Source organism: Oreochromis niloticus, linkage group LG1, assembly GCF_001858045.2.
Source record: "Oreochromis niloticus isolate F11D_XX linkage group LG1, O_niloticus_UMD_NMBU, whole genome shotgun sequence".
Taxonomy (NCBI): Eukaryota; Metazoa; Chordata; class Actinopteri; order Cichliformes; family Cichlidae; genus Oreochromis; species Oreochromis niloticus.
This window is the reverse complement of record NC_031965.2, coordinates 4,696,093-4,720,390: the sequence shown is the minus strand read 5'-3', so window position 1 is coordinate 4,720,390 and position 24,298 is coordinate 4,696,093. Positions and strand designations below refer to the sequence as shown.

The following is a 24,298-nucleotide window of genomic DNA, read 5'->3' as shown; positions in this document are numbered from 1 at the left end:
TCCTTGCATGTGTTTGTAAGGCAATATATGATGAGGTAAGAACTAATATAAATGTTATGAACTCAACAACAGACAGTAAACAAAGAACCAAAAAAAGAAGCAGGCACACACAAACCCCTCGATAAGACACAGTGACTTTGAACAGAAAATGCAGGTGGAAATACCTTCTTTTCTTATTTCATGGGGAACATTAGTAATGTTGAGGTCTTCAATGTCCAGGTGCCACAGACTGGAGAGCTGACCGAGCTCTGTTGGAAGCTCCCGGATTCCAGGATTACTGATTCCAGAGAAACTACATTAGTCAGATTCACATCAAAGGCAGGACATTCAGAACTACTACATCTAAACATCAGTTTTAAACATCATTGGATTTTTTCTTTTTCTTTTTTATAAAATACATTTATTCATCCTGCATGAAACATCACTGATAGAACCTAATGGGCCACTGAATCCCCCATTCAGGATCAGCCAGATAGTCCAAATATATAGAAAAAACACAACTTCTGCACAATTTCATCATTCTTTGGAATAAATGACATTGAGAAATTTGCTGTTTGGATGAAGCAACTGGAAACAGTTGTAGGAGGAGAACTGGATTCCTGCTACGCAACAGTTCCAAGGAACTGCACAGAGAAACACATTCGCTTCTATCTGGTATTCTGAAAAGTTACATAGAGTGTCTTTTTAATTTTAGAAGAGCATAAAGGGGAAAAAGGAAATTTCAATGTGATTTTTTAATGAGCTTCACGACAGAGTTATAAGAATAAGAACAAGAATAACTTTATTTATCCCGAGGGAAATTCTTTTGTCATGTACACGCTCAAAGCAGCAGGAGAGACAGAGGAACAGATAAATAAGATATACAATATATACAATAAGAATAGTAGTATACAGTAATATACAGTAGTAGGATAGTGCAAGACATAGTATCAAATAACTCTAACGAAGTAATATAAATGACTGTATCCTGGAGAATAAATAACTTAACTACCAGTGCAGGCGATTCTAGAAAGTGACATAGTAATGTACAATAGAATAAAGGGAGTAGCAGCTTATGATGGGGGGATGAAACAAATATTCAATATTCAAAAAGGTACTGTTGGGTGATATTGCACGGTCTGAAAAGGAACAGAATAACATAGGTAATAGTCTCAGGAAAATCACCTACAGAGTGAGGAAGAGTTATACAGTCTTATTGCCACCGGCACAAAGGATTTACTGTGGCAGTCAGTTCTGCATTTCGGGGCAATGAGTCTTTTGCTGCGTTTGCTCCGATGGTCCATCATGGGGGCGTGCATGGGGTGGGAGGGGTTGTCCATGATAGAAAGAAGCTTTTTTAGCATCCTCCTCTCAGACACCTCCTCCAGGTTCTCCAGTCTGACACCCAGGACAGAACCAGCCTTTTTAATCAGTTTTTTCAGCCTGTTGGCATCAGCTGTCTTCACCCCACTTCCCCAGCACACAGCTGCAAAGAACACAACGCTCTCCAACACCGAGTGATAGAACATGGTCAGCATTTTCCTACCAACATTGAAGGACCTGAGTCGCCTCAGTAGGAAAAGCCAACTCTGCCCTTTTTTGAAGATAGCATTGGTGTTCTTGGTCCAGTCCAGTTTACAGTCCAAGTGTACCCCCAGGTACCGGTAGTCCTCAACGATCTCCACATCAGCCCCTCTGATGGTGACAGGGTTAGGAGGAGGAGCCTGCTTCCTAAAGTCCATAATCAGTTCTTTTGTCTTTGTGATGTTAAGTTGTAGGCGATTTAGCTCACACCACTCGACAAAGCTGTCCACCACACTCCTGTACTCCTCTTCCTGTCCATCCCTGATACAGCCGACAATGGCAGAGTCATCCGAGAATTTCTGCAGATGACATGACTGAGACTTGTACCTGAAGTCAGATGTGTAGAGAGTGAAGAGGAAGGGTGATAGGACCGTCCCCTGCGGCGCCCCTGTGCTGCTCAGGATGTCATCTGAGCGGCAGCTCTTCAGTCGGACATGCTGTGGTCGACTTGTTAAATAGTCCGTGATCCAAGCTACCAGTGGGGCGTCCACCTGCATTTCTGTGAGCTTATTCTCCAGCAGTGATGGTCTGATCGTGTTAAAAGCACTAGACAAGTCAAAGAACATGACCCTCACAGTGCTCCCAACAATGTCCAGGTGAGAATAAGCCTGGTCCAGCAGGTAGATGATCATGCAAGTTATTTCATTAGTTTTTATGTGTATTTTGTTTCAAATTAGTTTCCTGAGTGGCTTTGCTGATGTCAGTTTAGTTTAAAATTTAATTTCAGTGTTAGTTTTAATGTTTTTAAAACTTGAACATGAATAAGCATTAGCCAAGGAAAGTTCAGAGTAGGTATTACAAAAGCAAGTTCAGTTTTAAAGCAATACTACTTGCTAGCCAAGCACACAGCTGACACAGAGAGGCCTCCTCCCCCTAACTGAAGAAGCTGGAGAAGGTCCTGGAACACTGCAGGTAATTTATTAATACTTACTCTTGCCAACCTAACGCGAGTGAATGTAACAAGTTCTTAATGAGGTGTGTTTCTCTATTACTGCAGGTATATAGCTGAACTTTTGGGAGGGGAGAAGTTTGTTTCCTGCTCAATGGTGTTGCACAGCCTGAACAACCAGCAACATATGAGCCATCTAAGAAAAGATCAGCTGTCATGCTTGCCTCAGAGTCTTCATCTGAATGAAGAGGAGGACTGTATTGAGAAATGTGTGGAGCAATTAGAGGGCAGATCCAACTATTGACATAGAAGACTGTCCCTAGAAATGGTCCAAACATGAAGGGGCACACAGTGAGATGGCCTACCTTGCACGCAAGTACTTGGCAACATCTGCCACATCCATAACATGTGAGGTTATTTTCACTTTCTGGGCATGTTGTTCAGAAGAAGGGAACTGCCCTGTCATCTGAAAATGTCAAAATGCTTGTCTGTTTGAGCAAAAAACTTTGGTCTTTGACTGTAAACTAATGGGAGAGCTGCCGCTGACTCTGTCTGAGATCAGTTAAGACTTGCATTTCGTATGGAAACACAGCTAGCAGTAGCAAGTACCTTCAGTGATTTGGCATTTGGGTGAGAGAAGGAAGACGTGACAAAAGACATGACGTGGAAGAGAGCCAGCAGCAGTGTGAGAGCGAAGTGCTCTGATGGGGTGGTATGGTACTATAAGGTCACTAAGATAAGATGGGGACTAATTATTGAAGACCTTGTATCTGAGAAGCCGGATTTTGTATTCAATTCTGGATTTAACAGGGAGCCAATGAAGGGAAGCCAATACAGGAGAAATATGCTCTCTCTTTCTAGTCCCTGTCAGGAATCTTGCTGAAGCGTTATGGAATGGGCATGGAGTAATTGGCCTTCTTGTAATCAATCCAGGCAGTGCACAGGTTGGTCAGCCTGGTCTTGCAGTCTTGAGTGACTGCTCTGTCTACCAGTAGATGGTGTTTTGCTCCTCTAGTATTCTTGCCAATTCCTTTCTGTGCCCCACTCATGTCAGTCATGTCCTGTTCATCTTAGCCGCTATGGTGCCTGACAGGAACTTCCATGTGATACTGAGGAAAGTTATTGGCTGGTAGTTGGATGGGACTAGTCCCTTCTGGGGATCCTTGGGGATCAGGACTGTCCGGCCTTCAGTTAGCCATTCTGGGTGTCTCTCATTGACCAGCAGCTGGTTCATTTGTGCTTCCAGATGCTCATCGAATGCAGTCAGGTTCTTCAGCCAGCAGGCCTGAACCATGGCAGGGCCTGGTGCTGTCCAACTCTTCATACTAGAGACCCTTTCTGGGTTGTGCTATTATATGTGTTTTATTTATTTATTAACACCCAGCACGCCCCTGCGGGCGGTTTATCCTTCAAGCTCGGGTCCTCTACCAGAGGCCTGGGAGCTTGAGGGTCCTGCGCAGTATCTTAGCTGTTCCCAGGACTGCGCTCTTCTGGACAGAGATCTCCGATGTTGTTCCCGGGATCTGCTGGAGCCACTCGCCTAGCTTGGGAGTCACCGCACCTAGTGCTCCGATTACCACGGGGACCACCGTTACCTTCACCCTCCACATCCTCTCGAGCTCTTCTCTGAGCCCTTGGTATTTCTCCAGCTTCTCGTGTTCCTTCTTCCTGATATTGCTGTCATTCGGAACCGCTACATCGATCACTACAGCCGTCTTCTTCTGTTTGTCTACCACCACTATGTCCGGTTGGTTAGCCACCACCATTTTGTCCGTCTGCATCTGGAAGTCCCACAGGATCTTAGCTCGGTCATTCTCCATCACCCTTGGGGGCATCTCCCATTTTGACCTCGGGACTTCCAGGTTATACTCGGCACAGATGTTCCTGTACACTATGCCGGCCACTTGGTTATGGCGTTCCATGTATGCCTTGCCTGCTAGCATCTTGCACCCTGCTGTTATGTGCTGGATTGTCTCTGGGGCATCTTTACACAGCCTGCACCTGGGGTCTTGCCTGGTGTGATAGACCCCAGCCTCTGTGGATCTTGTACTCAGAGCTTGTTCTTGTGCTGCCATGATTAGTGCCTCTGTGCTGTCTTTCAGTCCAGCTTTGTCCAGCCACTGGTAGGATTTCTGTATATCAGCCACCTCCTCTATCTGCCGGTGGTACATACCGTGCAGGGGCCTGTCCTTCCATGATGGTTCCTCGCCTTCCTCCTCTTTCTTGGGTTTCTGCTGCCTGAGGTATTCACTGAGCACACTGTCAGTTGGGGCCATCTTCGTGATGTATTCGTGGATGTTTCTTGTCTCACCCTGGACTGTGGTGCTGACACTCACCAGTCCCCGGCCCCCTTCCTTCCGCTTAGCGTACAACCTCAGGGTGCTAGACTTGGGGTGAAACCCTCCATGCATGGTAAGGAGCTTTCTTGTCTTGATGTCAGTGGCTTCTATCTCCTCCTTTGGCCAGCCTATTACCCCAGCAGGGTACCTGATCACGGGCAGGGCGTAGGTGTTGATGGCCCGGATCTTGTTCTTACCGTTCAGCTGACTCCTCAGGACTTGCCTGACCCTCTGCAGGTACTTGGTGGTTGCAGCTTTCCTAGCGGCCTCTTCATCATTCCCATTCGCCTGCGGGATCCCCAGGTACTTGTAACTGTCCTCTATGTCTGCAATGTTGCCTTCTGGTAGTTCAATCCCCTCAGTTCTGACTACCTTCCCTCTCTTTGTTACCATCCGACTACACTTCTCCAGCCCGAATGACATTCCAATGTCATTGCTGTATAGCCTGGTAGTGTGTATCAGTGAATCGATGTCTCGTTCACTCTTGGCATACAGCTTGATGTCATCCATGTACAGGAGGTGGCTGACAACCGCTCCGTTCCGTAGTCGGTATCCGTAGCCAGTCTTGTTAATGATCTCACTGAGGGGGTTCAGGCCTATGCAGAACAGCAGTGGGGACAGAGCATCTCCTTGGTAGATCCCGCACTTGATGGTGACTTGTGCTATGGGCTTGGAGTTGGCCTCTAGTGTTGTGTGCCACATTCCCATTGAGTTCCTGATGAAGGCTCTTAGGGTACTGTTGATCTTGTACAATTCTAGGCATTCCAGTATCCAGCTGTGGGGCATTGAGTCATAGGCCTTCTTGTAATCAATCCAGGCTGTGCACAGGTTGGTCAGTCTGGTCTTGCAGTCTCGGCTGACTGTTCTGTCTACCAGTAGCTGGTGTTTTGCGCCTCTGGTATTCTTGCCAATCCCTTTCTGTGCCCCGCTCATGTATTGACCCATGTGCCTGTTCATCTTAGCCGATATGATGCCTGACAGGAGCTTCCATGTAGTACTGAGGCAGGTTATTGGTCGGTAGTTGGATGGGACCGGTCCCTTCTTGGGGTCCTTGGGGATCAGGACCGTCCGACCTTCGGTTAGCCATTCCGGGTGTCTCTCGTTAACTAGCAGCTGGTTCATTTGTGCTGCCAGACGCTCGTGGAGTGCAGTCAGCTTCTTCAGCCAGTAGGCGTGAACCATGTCGGGCCCTGGTGCTGTCCAACTCTTCATACTGGAGACCCTTTCTTGGATGTCTGCCACTGTGATGGTTACTGGACCCTGTTCAGGGAGGTCGCTATGGTCTGCCCTCAGATCCACTAGCCACTGAGCATTGCCGTTATGGGTTGCGTCCTTCTCCCATATGCTCTTCCAGTATTGCTCCGTCTCCAGCCTTGGTGGTGCTGTTCTGTTATTGTTCCCTTGCCACTGAGAGTACACCTTTGCTGGTTCTGTGGCGAACAGCTGGTTTATTCTCCTGCCTTCTATCTCTCTGGTGTACCTCCTCAAGCGGCTGGCCAAGGCTGTGAGTCTTTGCTTGGCAGTTTCCAAGGCCTCAGGTATGGACAGCTTGCTGTATTTCTTATGCACCTTCTTTGTCGCGCCTTTCTGCAACTCCGTTAGTTGGCTAACCTCCCTTCGTGCTACTTTGATCTTGCCCTCTAGCCTCCTTCTCCATGGAGGGTACTGCCCCTTGTGGCTGTTCAACTTGTAGCCAAGCATCTCACTGATCACTGCTGCCGTAGTGTAGATCAGCTTGTTAGTGTCGGTAATCATGGTTGTAGGTATCATCCGTAGTGCTGCATTAACATCATCTAGCAGACCTTCTGAGGGTACTTCACGTAATCTTGGTAACCGGCTAGGGGGGGTCCAGGTTTCAAGCTTGGCCATGATTTATTATATATATATATATATATATATATACACACACATACATACATACATACACACACACACACACATACATACATGAATTCATATTCATTTTTTTCACACTACAGACAATATATAGGCCACACATCGTGGTTAGGTTGAGTGGGAGAGTAGGTTGTTGGATTGTCTATCTGCATCTCTTTCCATTCTCAGACATTATTTGGGATTAGGGATGGGTTTTGATTATCGATTTATCGATTAAAATCGATTCTAGCTTGGATAACGTGATATTGATTCATTAAAATACTGAATCGATTTTTAAATAAAAGTTTATTTTGCCCGAAACGCGAGGATCTCAGGTGAAACCTCACAAAATTTCAACAACCACCAAACAGCTAAAACAGTAAATGAGAGCAGGTACACAGATTCTGCACAAAGACGTAAACACAAAACGCGGACCCGCTGACAGATCAGAATCAGTGAGATGTGGCTTTCTCACACGACGGCACGGACACGGTCGGGGCTGAAAGCCGACAGTTTGCTGATTCTGATGTTTCGGCAGGTCTGCGCTTTGTGTTTACGTCCTTTTTGTGCTAGATTCAGAAGCTGCAGGTTTTTATCTCTCTCCAAACAATATTGACTGAACCAGCAGCAAAAGAAGATCCAAACTACGCTTCACATAAACATCGTCATTAATTCACTCTTAGTTTTGGCTGTTTTGCTTCCACCACGATAAAAATCACACTTCATGCAGAGCTCGCTGTCTCTCTCTCTCTCTCTCAGTGTAGTTCAAGAACAGTTTCCAATCTAAAGATCTGTGTTTTCTGCATTATTCCCTTGCTTATTATGCACAAGTCTACCGTTGTTTACAGCGCTGTCGGACGCTGTTTTTTTTTTTTTTCCTTTTACCTACTTACGAAAAGAAAGCCTCATTTCTGCTGTTCAATACTGAACAAATTTAAACTTTTTAAAATTATGCAAAATTACAAAGTGCTTAGCCATGTCTCTAATAAAACCGCTGTAACTTTGCTCTGTTTCACTTCAGCAGTATCAGGTAATGTTCATATGTTGATTAATGGTTCTCTTTCGTTTTTGATCTACTGCAGAATATTTTTAAGCTTATCTGCTATAAAATCCCAGGCCAGGAAAGTCGCCTTCATGTTTTTCTGTGTTTTATCCTCAGCTACTTTGACACAAAGGCATCTGCTGTGATGCTCACACCTTTGATAAAGTCTCGCAAGTGTCAGCTTTCTTTTTATAGATATAAAAATATGGAAATGTACTGATACATGATCAGAATTATAATATTTCTGACTGTCTGAGGCAAAATTTCCCCGATTAAAATCGAATCGTGGATCGAATCGATTCGGGACCTTGTGAATCGGAATCGAATCGATTCTTGAAATCAGTGACGATACCCAGCCCTATTTGGGATATTATGGGGTTTTTTTATGTGTGTGTCTGTTTTTGTTCATTTTTTGTTGTTGTTTGCTGGATTAGTTGGATTTTTTATGTTGTTTTTGTGGCTTATGTACATTTTTATTCTTTTTTTTATGGCTTGGGTAGATTTTTTATAGGCATTATTTTCCAAGCAATATGCATCACTGACAGATTTTTAATTTATCTTTTGTTTGTCCAATATACGATTGATTGGATTGGCTGTTATTGGTCATGAGACCAACAGCTGTATCACCTCTCCTGATGACATCTGTGTGGAGTGGTTCGTTGTACACTGACACCAGTTTCAGTATACTAATTTTTAAGCCTTTCCTAGTTCTAAAAACCATCTCAAGGCTGTGATCATCCCTGCTTCTTGGGCATCTGTTCCTACCACACTTTTCTCTTCCAGTCGACTTTCATGCTTCGATGCAGCACTGTACACTACACTGCTGAGTACTGTTTTGACTTTGTATCTCAGGAAAATATACATATGATTTTTCCCCTACAAAAATTGGTCTGTAACTGCAGTGTCTGGCCTGCACATCCCATATATTGTTAACAGAAAAACAATTTTGAGGTTTGTAACTTTTTAAAATTTGAATCAATAAGAACAGTGTGAAATATGAGGAAGCACAGGTGGGTGTTGGCAGACAGACAAGCAAGCAAGCAAGCAATTTATTTATATAGCACTTTCAGATCAGCCCCCCAGCTGAACACAAAGTGCTGTACACTTGACATGCCAAAATGATACATTGAACATGTTAAAAAATAAGAAAAATAATAATATAAAAAAATAAATAAAATATATATATAAAAAATGATTATTAAAATGACATTAAAATAAATAAAATTAGCACAAATAGCAAAGACAATAATAAAATAGTATAAAAAATGATGATGAGAATTACATTTAAAACAATAAAATCAGCACATTAGATCAAAACAATAAAATCAATAAAATCAGGGTCAGACTGTGTCATATGCCAAGGAGTAAAAATGGGTTTTAAGACGTGTTTTAAAAGTGGACAGTGAAGGGGCCTCTCTAATGTGCTGGGGCAGATTGCTGCTCCTAATCTGTGGAACAATAGAGAAGGCCCTGTCCCCTCTGAGCTTCCTCTTGGACCTGGGTACCTCCAGGAGCAGCTTGTCAGCTGACCTGAGAGACCTGGGGGGTGAGTAAGGATGCAGAAGCTCAGAGAGGTAAGTTGGGGCAAGACCGTTTAAACATTTAAACACAAACATGAGGATTTTAAAATGAACTCTAAGATATACAGGCAGCCAATGGAGTGAAGCCAGGATGGGAGTTATGTGCTGTCTTTTACGAGTTTTGGTTAAAAGTCGTGCAGCAGAATTCTGGACCAGCTGCAGACGAGAGAGAAGATGCTGACTAACTCCACAATACAGTGCATTACAGCAATCTAGACGACATGAAATAAAAGCATGGATTACCGTTTCAAGATGCGGCCTGGATAAAATAGGTCTTATCTTTGCCAAGCACCTTAAATGATAAAAACTGGACTTGACAGTAGCCCTAATTTGACTGTCTAATTTAAAATCACTGTCCATCTTAAAACCCAGGTTTGTAACAACAGATTTAAAATACTCTGCCAGGGGTCCCAAATCAATAGCAGAGGGTTCACAAGGTCCACTAGGACCAAACAGAATCACCTCAGTTTTGCTTGAATTACACCTTAGAAAGTTTAGGGACATACAAGATTTAATGTCTTCTAGACATGCTAGAAGTGGCTTAATAGAGAAGGCCTCTTTCTGCTTCAGAGGCAGATAAATCTGACAGTTGTCAGCATAGCAGTGGAAGGATAGTCCATGCCTTCTGAGGATGGTTCCCAGGGGCTGTAAATATAATGAAAAAAGCAGAGGCCCTAAAATTGAGCCCTGCGGGACCCCAGACTGAAAAGTGGCAGAGGAAGACTCATACCCTAAAAAATTAACACTAAAAGTTCTGTCACAAAGATAAGACCTAAACCATTTCAAAGCAGTACCACGAATGCCTGCAAGATGGTGCAAGCGAGACAGTAAAATGTTGTGGTCTACAGTGTCAAAGGCAGCTGTTAGGTCAAGGAGGACAAGAACAACATGATTACCAGAGTCACAGGTAAGGAGGATATCATTAAAAACCTTTAAGAGTGCTGACTCTGTGCTATGAAAGTTTTTAAAACCTGATTGAAAGACCTCCAGGATACCATTCTCATTTAAAAAATCCATCAATTGGCAATGTACAATTTTCTCTAAGATTTTAGACATAAAGGACAACTTGGAGATAGGTCTGTAGTTAGCCAATACAGTGTGGTCCAGGGCAGGTTTCTTAAGCAAGGGTTGTACTACCGCATGCTTACAATTAGCAGGGACTACACCAGATATTAAACTGCTGTTTATAACAGTAAGAACAGCCTGGCCTATGCTAGGAAAAATCTCCTTAAAAAACTGTGGTGGGACAGGATCATTTGGGGAACCAGAGGGCCTCAGGTAGCCGACCACATCCTCTAAATAAGGAAGGGACACAGGCTCAAACTGGTTAAAAACAGCAGAGCAAGGGATCAAGACAGAGGGGTCAGACTCAGGGGAAGAAATGAGAGCCCGTGTGGTTGCAACCTTCTTAATGAAAAAACGCATAAAATCATTAGTTTATGAGAGGCCTCCAAACAGCCACTTTGTGGAGCATTTAAGACTGAGTCAATAGATTTAAATAACACACATGGATTGTGACTGTTGGAGGAAATGATCTTAGAGAAATATTTTCTTTTAGCCTCTTTGACTGTATCCTGATAGAGGCGCCAGCAGTCCTTTAGGATTTGAAGAGACACCTGCAGTTTGTCCCTCTTCCATCTGCGTTCAGCTCTACGACACTCCCTCCTCACAGCCCGAGTGGCGTCATTAAACCAAGGGTCAGTTTTAGCCTTGGGCTTCCTGGTTTTTAATGGTGCCACAGAATCCAGAATAGTAAGGCAAGAATATTGAAACCAGGAGCTGAGGGTCTCTGTGTCCAAGGGAGTACGATCGGCGGGGAAAGACAGCTGGTTAAAAGCAGTTGCGAACTGGGCAGCAGTGGAAGGGTTAATAATCCGACAGCGGCGAACAGGAGCGCTGGTTTGAACTGTAGTGCGTGAAAACACAGCATCAAATAATACAGCCATATGGTCAGAGAAAGCAGTGTCAGTCACTTCCACGTTAGACACAGGTAGACTGTGTGACAAGACCAGGTCTAGTGTGTGTCCGTGTTCATGTGTGGGACCAGGTACGGACTGGACCAGATTAAAAGAGTCAATGAGGCTTAAAAACTCCTTCACCAGAGGTTTATCAGGGCAACAGACATGGATATTAAAATCTCCCACAATAAGAACATGATCGTAGTTGGGCATAATCCCAGCTAGAAATTCTGAAAAGTCATTTATGAAATTCTTATTGTATTTAGGGGGACGATAAATAACAGCAAAGAGCACAGAGTTAGAGCGATTAACTTCAAAACACGTGAGCTCGAAGCTGGAAAACGAGGGCTGTAAAACACACTGTTTACATTTAAAATCCTTTTTAAAAACAACCGCCGTACCTCCTCCTCTCCCTGATGTCCTTGGTGTGTTAAAATAGGAACAACCCGCTGGTAAAAGTTCAGATAAAGTACTGGACTCACCAGTATTAAGCCAAGTCTCCGTGACACACATGAAGTCCAGTTTCCAGGAGATGAATGACTCATTCAGAATAAAAGATTTGTTCACCAGCGATCTGGCGTTTACCAGCCCAATCCTGACAGGAGCCGGGGATGAGGTAAAAGCCCCAGCGGCACAGGGAATCCGACACAGCGGCCTCAGATTGCGGAGGTTCGCCCGGCGCACGTTGAGCCGAGGAGGACAGGGGTCACGGAGGAGCGGCGCGTCATCCTGGCAGACCACGGGGATGAGGCAGGAATCCACGGGGTCCAGGAAATGTCGGTGCACAAAAACTCCAGGAAATAATCTCTGTATTCCTTTGACCGTAGTGGGATGGTGCGCTAAAGAGATCTTGAGTTTAACCAGCCGACCACTGCGCCTACCCCAACGTCTTCGCCGGGGAGGTAGCATGACTGCACGGCATAGGCAAGTTGGGATATGTGACAGCAGCGGACACCATGAATTCTGACCTCCGTTAGAAAATGGAGCTGTATTTTGTCCAGAACTTCGGAGGTTCAGAAGCGATTGGCGATCGTACACCAGTAATGACCCGATTTCTTGAGTGACACACGACAGGAGCAATATAAAAACAAACAAAACTGACAGCGACAGACGAGCAGCCACGTACACCGGCGCCATTTTTAGTCACAGGGAACTTACTTTGAGAGGTAGAGCTCAGTGAGGTTGTGCAGACCACAGACTGATTGGGGAACACATTCCAGCTGGTTGTCATTCAAGTGGAGCACTTCCAGTGAATCACGCAGAACAACAGGGAACTCTATTGCACACACTAAAAGAACAGAGCCACAGATAGTGCATTTGCTCAAACACACACAGGAAGTCAAAGATACAGTTTAACCACATACTATACTACATACACAAAAGCACTGGGTAACTAATGGCCCACCTACAAGAACGTCTTGGCGATGACGCTCCAGGTGTACAAGTTTGTGCTGATATTAACACCAGAGGAGAATTTGAACTCTGCAGTCAATAGAGTGTCTGGTGGCTATTAAGCGTCGTGTGCCTCAGCAATAAGCAACCCTGCTCCGCAACTATAGTTTGCCACTTTATTGTTGAATTGCTGTGGTTGCAAAATGCTTCCACTCTGCAATAATACAACTTACAGTTAATCCTGGAAAATCTAAGAGGGAAGGAATTCCAGGAACTGACTTGTTGCAGTGGTGGTATGCAATGACAGCTCTTTAGAAGAGCCATTTCTTTCACAAATGTTTGTAAAGGTAAAGTGCATGGCTAGGTACTTGCACTTAAGGCCTGAAAAAACTTGTCAACAGAAGTTTGGCCAACTTGTTGTGTGACAGAAACACCAGCAAAATACAGAGAGTGTCGTCAGCGGCCAGAAGAGACAAGGATGCCACCCCGAGGATGTTGGCCTGTCTCAGCAATGCAAAGCCCTGAGCATCCAACATGAGTAAGAAGGAGAGAAAGGCATTCACATCACTTAATAATGACAACAACATTCTCACCCTTCTGGCAGACAAAGGTGGGTGCATGGCTTTGCTAAACCAGAAGGACTATGATGAGAAAACTTTGTCACTGCTAAGTGACAAAAATACTTAATACCTAAAAAAGAGACCCAGGTAGTGGTTACAGGAAGAGGGTAAGAGATTGTCTGAAGCAGTTAGAACAAGTAAACGCATATACAATAAAGTACAATAAACTAAGACATTTTACTAAAATAAGACGATGCTGTTGTCCAGACCTCATACCACAGGCTAAACCCAGGGGAAGCTACATCAAATGTGTATGATTTACAGAAGATAAATAAACAGGGTGTACCTTTAAGTCCGATTGTCTGTATGATCAACTGAGGTACCTATAACTTCTGAATTCAATTCAATTCCGATTTTTTGTCAGTTCTTTGCTACATAATTACATCTACATATATATTAGTGCTGCCAGCGTTAATCTCGTTAAAATGACGTTAACACCATAACCGCATTAACGTGGCAAATGTTAGTCAGTTAGCGCGGATCACCCCGTGTGTGAGGGCTGCACAAGGTCAATGTGTTAGTGCAGCAAGCTCGTTAATGTGTTAGCGCCGTCCGGCCCTACGCACAGGGCGATATATATATACATATATATGCACACATACATATACACATACATACATATAAGCAAAATATAAACTATACACACACAGAGAGAGCAGCTTTTACAGAACAGCTGGGAATTGACCTTTACCTGGATCTGGGTCCCTCCTGTTCCACGTAGTCAGGAAGGCCAGTCTCCTGGATTTGGGACTATCCTCTGTTCTAATAGACACATTTTAAAATACAATTAGCAGTCCACTCATGTGAAGAACAGTGACTTTAAAAATAAACAACAGTCCTGATGATTCACCCGAGTTAAAATAGTAAATCGTATGCAGCTATTACTTTTCTTGTCTTCTCAATCACTGAGAATGGAAGACAAATTTATATGTTCATAAATCTCTTATGCTACAGCACTCTCTGTATAATAGACAAAATGAAACACAGATGATACACCAGTGTCAGTTTTTAGGTTTTTATAAAATTATGTAATCATTATTTTATATATATCATTATAACCATCTCAGAAACATATCATTATCTACAACTGCTTTCAATAATATTGATAATTTTTTAGACTCTTTCTCTCTGATTATTTTTTCTTGTGCTGGGACCAGTATAACACACACCATTTAGTTAAACTGCAGGAATATCTTGAAAGACATAAAGACCTGCATAACATTCAATGTGCTGCTTCTACAGGGTGGGCCATTTATATGGATACACCGTAATAAAATGGGAATGGTTGGTGATATTAAAGTCCTGTTTGTGGCACATTAGTATATGTGAGGGGGCAAACTCCTCAAGATGGGTGGTGACCATGGTGGCCATTTAGAAGTCGGCCATCTTGGATACAACTTTTGTTTTTTCAATAGGAAGAGGGCCATGTGACACGTCAAACTTATTGGTAATGTCACAAGAAAAACAATGGTGTGCTTGGTTTCAACGTAACTTTATTCTTTCATGAGTTATTTACAAGTTTCTCTTTGTTCACAGCCATTGACATGTCGAAGAGGTTAACACGTGAGGAGCAGATCGAAATTGTGTTGATATCTGGTGAAAGCAGTAACCGGGTCATTGCAGCAGATTTCAATGCAAGACACCCTACGAGACCACCCATCTCCCATGCTACAGTTAGCAAACTGCTTGCTAAGTTTCGTGAAAGTGGTTCAGTGTTGGATTTGCCAAAATGTGGACGCAAGAAAACTGTCACTAATGAAGAAACATCAGTAGCTGTCCTAGCTTCATTCAGCAAGAGCCCACAGCGTAGCACTCGCCGCATGTCACTGGAGAGTGGCATTAGTCGAACATCCCTTCGGCGGATATTAGCTACTCACAAATGGCACCCTTACAAACTTCAGCTACTGCAGCATCTCAACGAGAATGACCCAGATCGGCGCACAGAATTTGCAGAATGGGCAAAACAAAAATTGGAACAGGACCCTCAGTTCATGCAGAAGATTTTGTTCAGTGATGAGGCAAACTTTTATGTGAATGGTGAAGTTAACAAACAAAACCACCGCTATTGGTCTGACACTAACCCACATTGGATGGATCCCTCCAAGACTGTTGGAACAACAAAAGTGCTGGTTTGGTGTGGTATATGGGGTACAACGATAGTGGGTCCATTCTTCATCAATGGAAACCTCAAGGCCACTGGATATTTGAAATTGCTTCATGATGATGTGTTTCCCTCTTTATGCACTGAAGCTGGCACGTTCCCTGAGTTTTTCCAGCAAGATGGTGCACCACCACATTATGGTTGCCAGGTCCGAGCATTCCTAGATGAACAGTTTCCTGGAAAGTGGATTGGTCGTCGTAGGCCAGTTGAATGGCCCCCAAGGTCTCCCGATCTGACCCCCTTAGACTTTTATCTTTGGGGTCATTTGAAGGCAATTGTCTATGGTGTGAAGATACGAGATGTGCAGCACCTGAAACTACGGATACTGGACGCCTGTGCTGGCATTTCTCTTGCAGTGTTGCTATCAGTGTGTGAAGAGTGGGAGAAGAGGGTTGCATTGACAATCCAACACAATGGGCAGCACATTGAACACATTTTATAAGTGGTCAGAAACTTGTAAATAACTCATGAAAGAATAAAGTTACGTTGAAACCAAGCACACCATTGTTTTTCTTGTGACATTACCAATAAGTTTGATGTGTCACATGGCCCTCTTCCTATTGAAAAAACAAAAGTTGTATCCAAGATGACAGACTTCTAAATGGCCACCATGGTCACCACCCATCTTGAGGAGTTTGCCCCCTCACATATACTAATGTGCCACAAACAGGACTTTAATATCACCAACCATTCCCATTTTATTACGGTGTATCCATATAAATGGCCCACTTTGTATATTCAGATAAATCTGAGATTATTGTACTTGGCCCTAGAAATCTTACAAATATGGTGTCTAACCAGATGTTTACTCTGGACGGCATTATCTTTAAGACCTCATAGTACCATAACACCCCAACAGAGCACTTTGCTCTCAGATGGCTTACTTGTGGTTCCTAGGATATGTAAACGTAATATGAGAGACAGAGCCTTCAGCTTTCAGGCCCCTCTTCTGTGGAACCAGCTCCCAGCTTGGATTCGGGAGACGGACACCTTCTCCACTTTTAAGATTAGGTTTAAGACTTTTCTTTTTGACAAAGTTTATAATTAGGTCTCGATCAGACCCTGAATGGACCCTTAGTTGTGCTGCAATAGCCTAATGCTGCTGGGGGCTTCCCATGATGTACTCAGCGTTTTTCCTTCTCTCACCCCTTTTTACTCACTGTGTACTAAAACACCTCTCTGCATTTAATTATGAGTTAATAATAATCTCTGGCTCTCCCAAATAACCACTCATCACAACCAAGATATGCAGAAAAGAATACACATCATGTCAAGCCTTGGAGCAAATGGGCCTGTGCTTTATTGTTGTGTTTTCCTCTAAAACACGGAGCATTTGAGTTAGCTGAACCCCCTCTTAAACCCTGTTTGTTGAGGGCTTTCACACTTTCATATGTATTTGTTGACAAAGGTGTCATTACATCATAGTTCTTCTCCTTGAACATTTCTTTATTTAGTTATCATCTTTTTTTCATCAGGAAAAAAAAAAGGTCATTGAGAAAGACTATGACAAAAATTATTGGTCAATGAAATTAACACTGATCTATTCCACAAAGAATAAAGGCAGCTCTGAAGGCAAAATGAGTCCAATCTGGAAGCAGCAAAGTATATGTAACAAAGTGGCCAGTGAGGGCATATAGGATACATAGCATATAGTAGTTTGTGAATAATTAGTAATGACATGCGCCTATGATGCAAGACTGAAAGCATGTATTTCTAGTTGTTCCAACTAAATGTCTTCTGACAATGCATGCTTACAAAAATGCAAAAAAAAATTTCAGATCCACGTTCTCAGCACAGTTGGAAGAGCATGGAGCAGATTTATGGAGATAGTCATTTAATCTAGGAGAGCTGGACAGGGCCATAGAAGGGATAGCTCAGTAGGTAGAGTGGTGGCCCCATGATCTGAAGGTCAGGCATTCGATTCCACTGAACGACTACCCTGAGGTACCCCTGTACCATCCCTACGCACTGCTCCCCGGGGGCCCAATGGATGCCCACTCTTCACTGAGTGAATGGGTTAAATGCAGAGAGGAATTCTCCCATGGGGATCAATAAAGTATACATTACATTTAACCCTTGGGATCTTTATGTGTAACTGGTATCTGCTCCTTTGTGCCAGGAGGACCAGGATGAAGACTGCCTCAGCCCTACAGAATGACCTCCAGCAGGCCACTGTTGTGAATGTCTCTGACTAAACATTCAGAAATGACTGGCATTTTTCATTGAAAAACAGAATCGTTGGGTCCATCCTGTGCTTTTCCCAAATGAGACCAGGTTCATCCTGAGCACATGTGACAGAGGTGAAAGGGTCAGTAGAAGCTGTGGAGAATGTTATGCTGCCTATCAGCTTGATCATTTTTGGAGGTGGGTCAGTGATGGTTTGGGGAAAGGTATACATAATTGGAAGCACAGACCTCTATGGAGTAGGCAATAGCATAATGACTGCCATTAAGAATAAAGATATAATCCCTCGACCCATTGTAGGAGCCTAAGCTAGTGCAGTGGGTCCTGGGTTCCGGGGTTGGTGTAGGACGATGCCTGGCCCCATGTGGCAAGAGTTTGCAGGCAGTTCCTGATGGATGGCCCCCAGTAGAATAACTCTGTCTGTGTTTCGGTCCATTCAATGACACCAGGTTGTACCTCAGACTGTCCAGGAACTTTTTTAGGTTCTGGTCTAGATCTGGGAGGAGATCCCCTCAGGACCCACAAAGCTGGAATAGTTTTAAATTCACGTTTTGTTATGAAACAAAGTGGGTGAATGAAGTTAATAACTTTTTCAATAGCTCTGGTTTTATCTTCAAAAGCCCACAGACCTCAACAGTTGGTGATTCTGACATCACACTTGATGAAGACCCTGGAAAGACTGGTCCTTGCTTATCTTCGGCTCCAGATGAGATCGTTGCTGGACACTAGCAAGTGGAGGGAGCACTGTGAGAAACTTTTTAATTTCGCCAGAGCTTAGCTTTATGCAGACCCCTCAGGTTTTTTGGAGTGCAGAGGGAGCTCCTGAAACCCTTCTATGACTCTATGGTGGCATCAGCCTTCTTTTATGGTGTGGTCTGTTGGAGCAGAAGTTTCTCCTCTGGACACAGGAAGAAACTGAACAGGCTCTATTTTGGGGTGGCCTCTAGACCGGCTGAAAGAAGAAATCCTTTAAACCAGTTTGCAAGAGTGTGACACAGTTATGTGTGTGATGACTTCTTTGCACATGTGGCTGGTGAATTCTATGTACATAGGTTGTTGAATTTCCGTGCAAGGAATTTCATTGTGCAAGTGGCAACGAATACCTGCGCCAGATTTTGGTATTCATTGGAAAATGCCAGTCATTTCGGTCTGGTCAGAGATATTCACAATAGTGGCCTGCTGGAGGTGATTTTGTAGGGCTGAGGCAGTCCTCATCTTAGTCCTCCTTGCACAAAGGAGCAGATACCAGTAACAGATACCACTCCTGCTAAGGATTAAGGACTTTCTATGGCTCTTTCCAGCTTTTGTAGATTAACTACCTGTTTTTTTTTTTAAATCTGCTCTTCACCCACAAGACCATGAAAAGTAGCTGTATATGCAAAGCAGACACACTTACGCAGCTTAAGCTCAATTAAACACATGAATAGCTTAAACTATCCATAGAAGTTAAAAGCTTGACCTAACAAGATTTCACAAAAGTATTCAAAATCAATAATTAATGAATAATTCAGTCGACTCTGTTCATTCACTAAAGTGTTATGAAAGCTTAGCTAGACTCAACATGAGTCCTTTGGACCAGTTGACTGTACTAGACAAAATATACATGATGGTGTGTTTGTGATGACAGGACGTACTTGCCCAGATGGTTTTGAGAAAGATCAAGTGTCTTGAGCTTAGAGCACTTCCACTTATTGGGGGCTGGGAGTGTTGTAATGTAATTCTCACACAGTCTCAAAGAGACCACAGCCTGATAGGACAACGAATGAGAAGACAAATTAGATACTGCAAACCACACATTCACTTTTTCAATCCAAGGAAAATACAGCTGGCTGTTTACATCATGGCTAAGGTGATAAGAGCACTGTGGTCTCTGGTAAATGGACTGATTCTTATATAGCACTTTTCTACTCTCCCAGAGCACTCAAAACGCATAATACAACATGCCACATTCACACAAGCACTTTCTTCTACGCTTTAAGTGCTTACTAGCTAACATTTACACACATTCACACTCCGATGGATGCATCCAAGAGCAACTTGGGTCTAGTATCTTGCCCAAGGATAGGGACTCGGGGAGCCAGGGATCAAGCCACCAACCTTCCGTTCAGTAGTACAGCCACCCCCTGGCGATTCAAGTTAAGTATACTGTATCATTAACAATGTCAATAAGGTCATCAGCAATAGGGAAAGTTTGCTAACTGCAGTGACCAAAAAGTCTTCGGACTAATGTATGACAAATATAATAATATGATTAAGCCACTACTTTGGAATGGACTTATCAGAACATCTAAGATAAAGTGTTTTAAAGACTAATATTTTATTCCCTTTTGCCTACTTATTTGCTGGTTCTACCTCAGTTTGTCTAACCAACGGTGTCACAACTGTGAGACAAATAACTGCAAATAAATAAAATGAAAATAAATAAATCTAAAGAACCTCTTAAGTTTTAACATTTTTTATCTTACCCATCCTGTAATGCATCAGTCTACCCACAGTAGTATAATACAGTAATATAACTATGTTTTAATGTTTATTAACTGATCGTAGCTGGTTTAAAGTTTGGATGTCCACTGTTATATTAAGAGCACTACAATCCATGCACCAAATCAAAATCTGCAGGCTAAGCCAGATATTTTTGCATCTAACATATTTATGCTGCATTTGTTTTAGACTGCAGAATTTAAAAGATTCATAATCAAAAGCCAAACACAGAGAAGTAGTGCCATCTGGAGGTTGTTCAGATCACTACTACTACTTTAAGTAGTCAACCGTTTGTTTGCTTGTTTTTTAATTAAGAGATTTTTCCATCTTGATGGATATAAATATATCTAATAAAAGATCTACATCAGTGTTCCTACCTCCAGTTCAAAGATATATGAAGGAAGTTCCTTCAGACTGTTGTCAGAGAAGTCTACTTCTTCCAGATGATTCCTCCAAAAGATGGAGATGGTGTTTGGAAGATTCTCAATCAAATTGGAAGAAGCTTTGCATTGCTTCTGCATAGGAAAAGACAGAAATATATATATGTATTAGTGCATACCTTATAAAAAACTGATCTCTGTGGGTGAATGTATAGAATTTGTATCAAGGAACACGTTTTTTGGTATCAGAACATTTTTGTTATTTGTTTGTCCAGTATGACCTATTGACCAGTGGGTTTCATGCAGGGGGAAAACAAAGGGGAATAACATTTTGAAACCACCAGCTGGTGTAGCTTCTTGTTGGCATTAAAAAAAAAATTTAAAAAAAGACATCCAAAATGGAGCCAAGGTGTGTTTAGCAATCAGCTTTTTTGTCTGTGTCTGACAGTAAGACTATACTTCCATGTCAAATTTGATCAAACTTTGTGGAAAAATGTCTTCACTTGATGAAAATCAAGCTCGCTTACTTTAAAATGGTGACGCCGATAAGTAACTGCACTCTGAGAGTGATGATCTAACTTTAAAGTACATAAAATGAAAATGAAAAAAACAAGGCTAATTGCATCTGCAGTATATTATTGTTAGGAGAGAAAAAAACAGAAAGGAAAAATTATGGCTTTTTACCAGTGGACAGGCCCAGGGGTCAGGGAAGGTGCTCAGCTTGTTCCTGTTCACATTGAGGAGTCTCAGGGATTTCAAACAGTGCATGACAGCTGTGGGCAGACTGGTCAGGCAGTTATCAGACACATCCAGCTCCTCTAGCTTACGAAGACCGATCCAGTTAGTGGCTGTTAGAATGGAATTAAACAACACATATAAACTAGACATTAAAACTAGTGTGATTTACAACAAATAAAAGTGGGATGCTCAAAAATATATCTGACACAGTACGTGAAAAATGATCTAAAAATCAATTTTTATTTTTTCCCCCCACTTTTTTCCCCACATTCTTTTTGCTCACTTAAAGAAATAAATAGTCTCTAATTGTTATGGTTATTTAATTTCAATGGAAAGATAATACACAAAAAAAGACAATAAAATATATAAGTTGATTTGCATATCATTTAGAGAAATAATTACTTGTTCCCCTAAGAAAAACATGACATGGCGCTCACAGTCACTTGTATGTTCTCTTAGGAAGCATTTGTTTCAGAGCCAAATTCCTGTCTACCTGGCTCTTTTTGTGCCTCACCCTGAAACACAAGAGTTTTTCACACCTCCCTCTCCTGCCAGTGGCGCCAATCACCATAGCAACTGATCTTTACTCCTGATGTCAGCTTTTTTCTCACAACATAAAACTCTTCAGTTCTTTGCTTCTGATGACTTCCCCTATTGATTCTATTGTCCTCTGAAAACTGACCTTGCAGTAGCTTATGCATGCTCAAAATTTCTTCAGTGTCCAATAGCACAATATTTGTCAGATTTAATAAGCGTGCTTATGCAATAGCACACACTACATTTGTAGGATTTATTAGTGCGAATGAGTACCTTCTAGCCGGGGTTGCTGCATTCATTGCTGCATTTGTCTTCAGCAGACAGGTGGTTCAAATCTTTGCAGTTGGTGACTGGGTGATTAAAACTGAAACCATTGACCCGTGTGTAATGGATTCTCCCATCTTTTAGCAAATCAAACCTATATTCATCTCTGTTTTTAGTTTGTATAGGTTTTCTTGCCACTGAAACAGGTTTTTTAAACAAAATTCTTAGCTGCTCATTTGAAGTAATTTAAACTGACAGTTCATTATTCATCACACACACACACACGCGCGCACGCACACACACGCACGCGCGCACGCACACACACACACACACACACCCCAAAGTAGAATGGATGTGCAAATGCTCTGGTTTTACTTGAGATTCTTCAGTTTAAATAATTAAAATATATAATTCCATTCTTCAGGTGATTTAAAGAATATGGGATTTCAACATTCATTCAATATCCATGTAGAAAACTATACAAACTGTGTTTGTAATGATCTAACCCCTGTGTACTGTTGATATGTCACTGTGACTTTCTTGAACAAAGAATGAGTGTGAAGATCTGAAAAACAACAACAATTATAAAACGTGTTCAAGGTCATGACGCACACTTTGTGTCTTCATTATCAGACTGGTGCCTACATGACTGTGAGAACTGAGCTCCCTACAGCTGAATAGACAAAGATTGTACCCACACAATCGGTACAGGAGTGGTTATTATCTTGTATTGACAAATAGCAAGATGTAGGTGCTGTATTGGTCCCTTTGTAAAGGTTTTAAAGGTGTCTTTCAACAAATCTCAGAAAATAAGTTCAGTTTCGATGCTCCTTTTTTTCCTACAACTATAGACAATGCCTTTTGACCTCCAAACATGGTCTTTATGTTAAGAGTTCATTTTGGTCTCATCTGACCAGACTAAATTCTCCAAGTATTTCACAGGCTTGTCTAAATGCAGAGCAAACGGTAAACAGCTTTCTCTTCAGCAATGGAGTCTTGCGTGGTGAGCGTGCATACAGGCCAGTCAGGTGAGCGCATTATTATTTTTTTTTTTTTTTTAAACAATTGTATGTGCTGATTCTAGGTCTTTCACTACATACTTTATACACTTTTCTCAGACAGGCACGAACATTTTCACACTTTTCTCTCTTGTTTAAACACTCTCAAAGTTCAAACCTTCGTAGAAAAATAGGTCCAGTATTATAGAATGAAACGTTTCATCTACATTGTTTGTTGGGGAGAAAACTTACAAACATACAGTACAGCACTTCAGAGTCACACTGCTAGCGATAGAAGATTTATGTAAATTTGGCAAGCTGAAGACATTCTGTACTGTACAGGAGACAAGGCACAAGATTGATTGACAATGGTCTACATCCAATCAGGAGGCAGAACACAATGCGCTGTAAGAAAAAAAAAGCATGCAAAATTGCACATACAAAATCTGCGAAACAGCGAGGCCGCGAAAGGTGAACCGCGTTATAGCCATGTCTCTAATAAAACCTCTATAACTTTGCTCTGCTTCACTTCAGTAGCATCAGGTAATGTTCATATGTTGATTCATGGTTTCTTCCATTTTTGTTCTACTGCAGAATATTTTTAAGGGTATCTGCTATAAAAATCCAGGCCAGGAAAATCTCCTTCATGTTTTTCTGTGCTTTATCCTCAGTTACTTTGACACAAAGGCATCTGCTGCGATGTTTACACCTCTGATGAAGTCTCACAAGTGTCAGTACTGATAAATGATCTGAATTAGAATATTTCTGATTGTCTGAGTAAAAATGGAATCGAATCCGTTACCATACCCAGCCTTATTTGGAACCCCTTTGAGACAAATTTCCTTCCATACATATTTGTCTGTTTATTTGAACATTTTTTCCTTTATTTTATGTGCTCCTTCATCTGTGATGTTCTTTCACCTGCTCATCTCTGAAGGATGTGAAGTGGGAAAGACTGTGTGACACCCAGGTGAGAAGGGGCAAAGGAGACTCAAAATGAACCTTTTTGGTTTTTAAACTCCTGACAGCTATTGAAAGTGGGTTGTAATGGTTTACTCCCTGAATACAACAAGGTACACGGTTGTTTCAGTGGAATAAAATCATACTTAAAACCAAACATGATGAGCCTGAAAGATGAATTTTGAAATAAATTATGTTTACACAACAAGTGCATCCATGCTACCCTCGCTCCCGTCCGTGCTGGGAGACATTTGAACTTTCATTGACCCCCCACCTCAAAGACTCTAGTAACAATACATTTAAGACTTGTTCTCATTTAGTTCATTTTGTTTTTTTA

At 42.3% G+C, this 24,298-nt stretch overlaps 1 protein-coding gene across 3 annotated transcripts in view; it reads right to left on the bottom strand.

The window, feature by feature from the left end:
- lrrk1 (leucine-rich repeat kinase 1) overlaps positions 1 to 24,298 on the bottom strand; it is a 108,304-nt gene that overhangs the window by 47,407 nt on the left and 36,599 nt on the right. For all 3 annotated transcript variants that reach the window (XM_019356013.2, XM_025910560.1, XM_019356012.2), the window contains 6 exons: positions 21,149 to 21,312; positions 20,462 to 20,599; positions 19,238 to 19,350; positions 13,950 to 14,020; positions 12,405 to 12,534; positions 165 to 277 (listed from right to left, as the gene is read on the bottom strand). In XM_019356013.2, the coding sequence (XP_019211558.1) occupies positions 165 to 277; positions 12,405 to 12,534; positions 13,950 to 14,020; positions 19,238 to 19,350; positions 20,462 to 20,599; positions 21,149 to 21,312 (729 nt within the window). The remainder of the gene's footprint in view (positions 1 to 164; positions 278 to 12,404; positions 12,535 to 13,949; positions 14,021 to 19,237; positions 19,351 to 20,461; positions 20,600 to 21,148; positions 21,313 to 24,298) is intronic.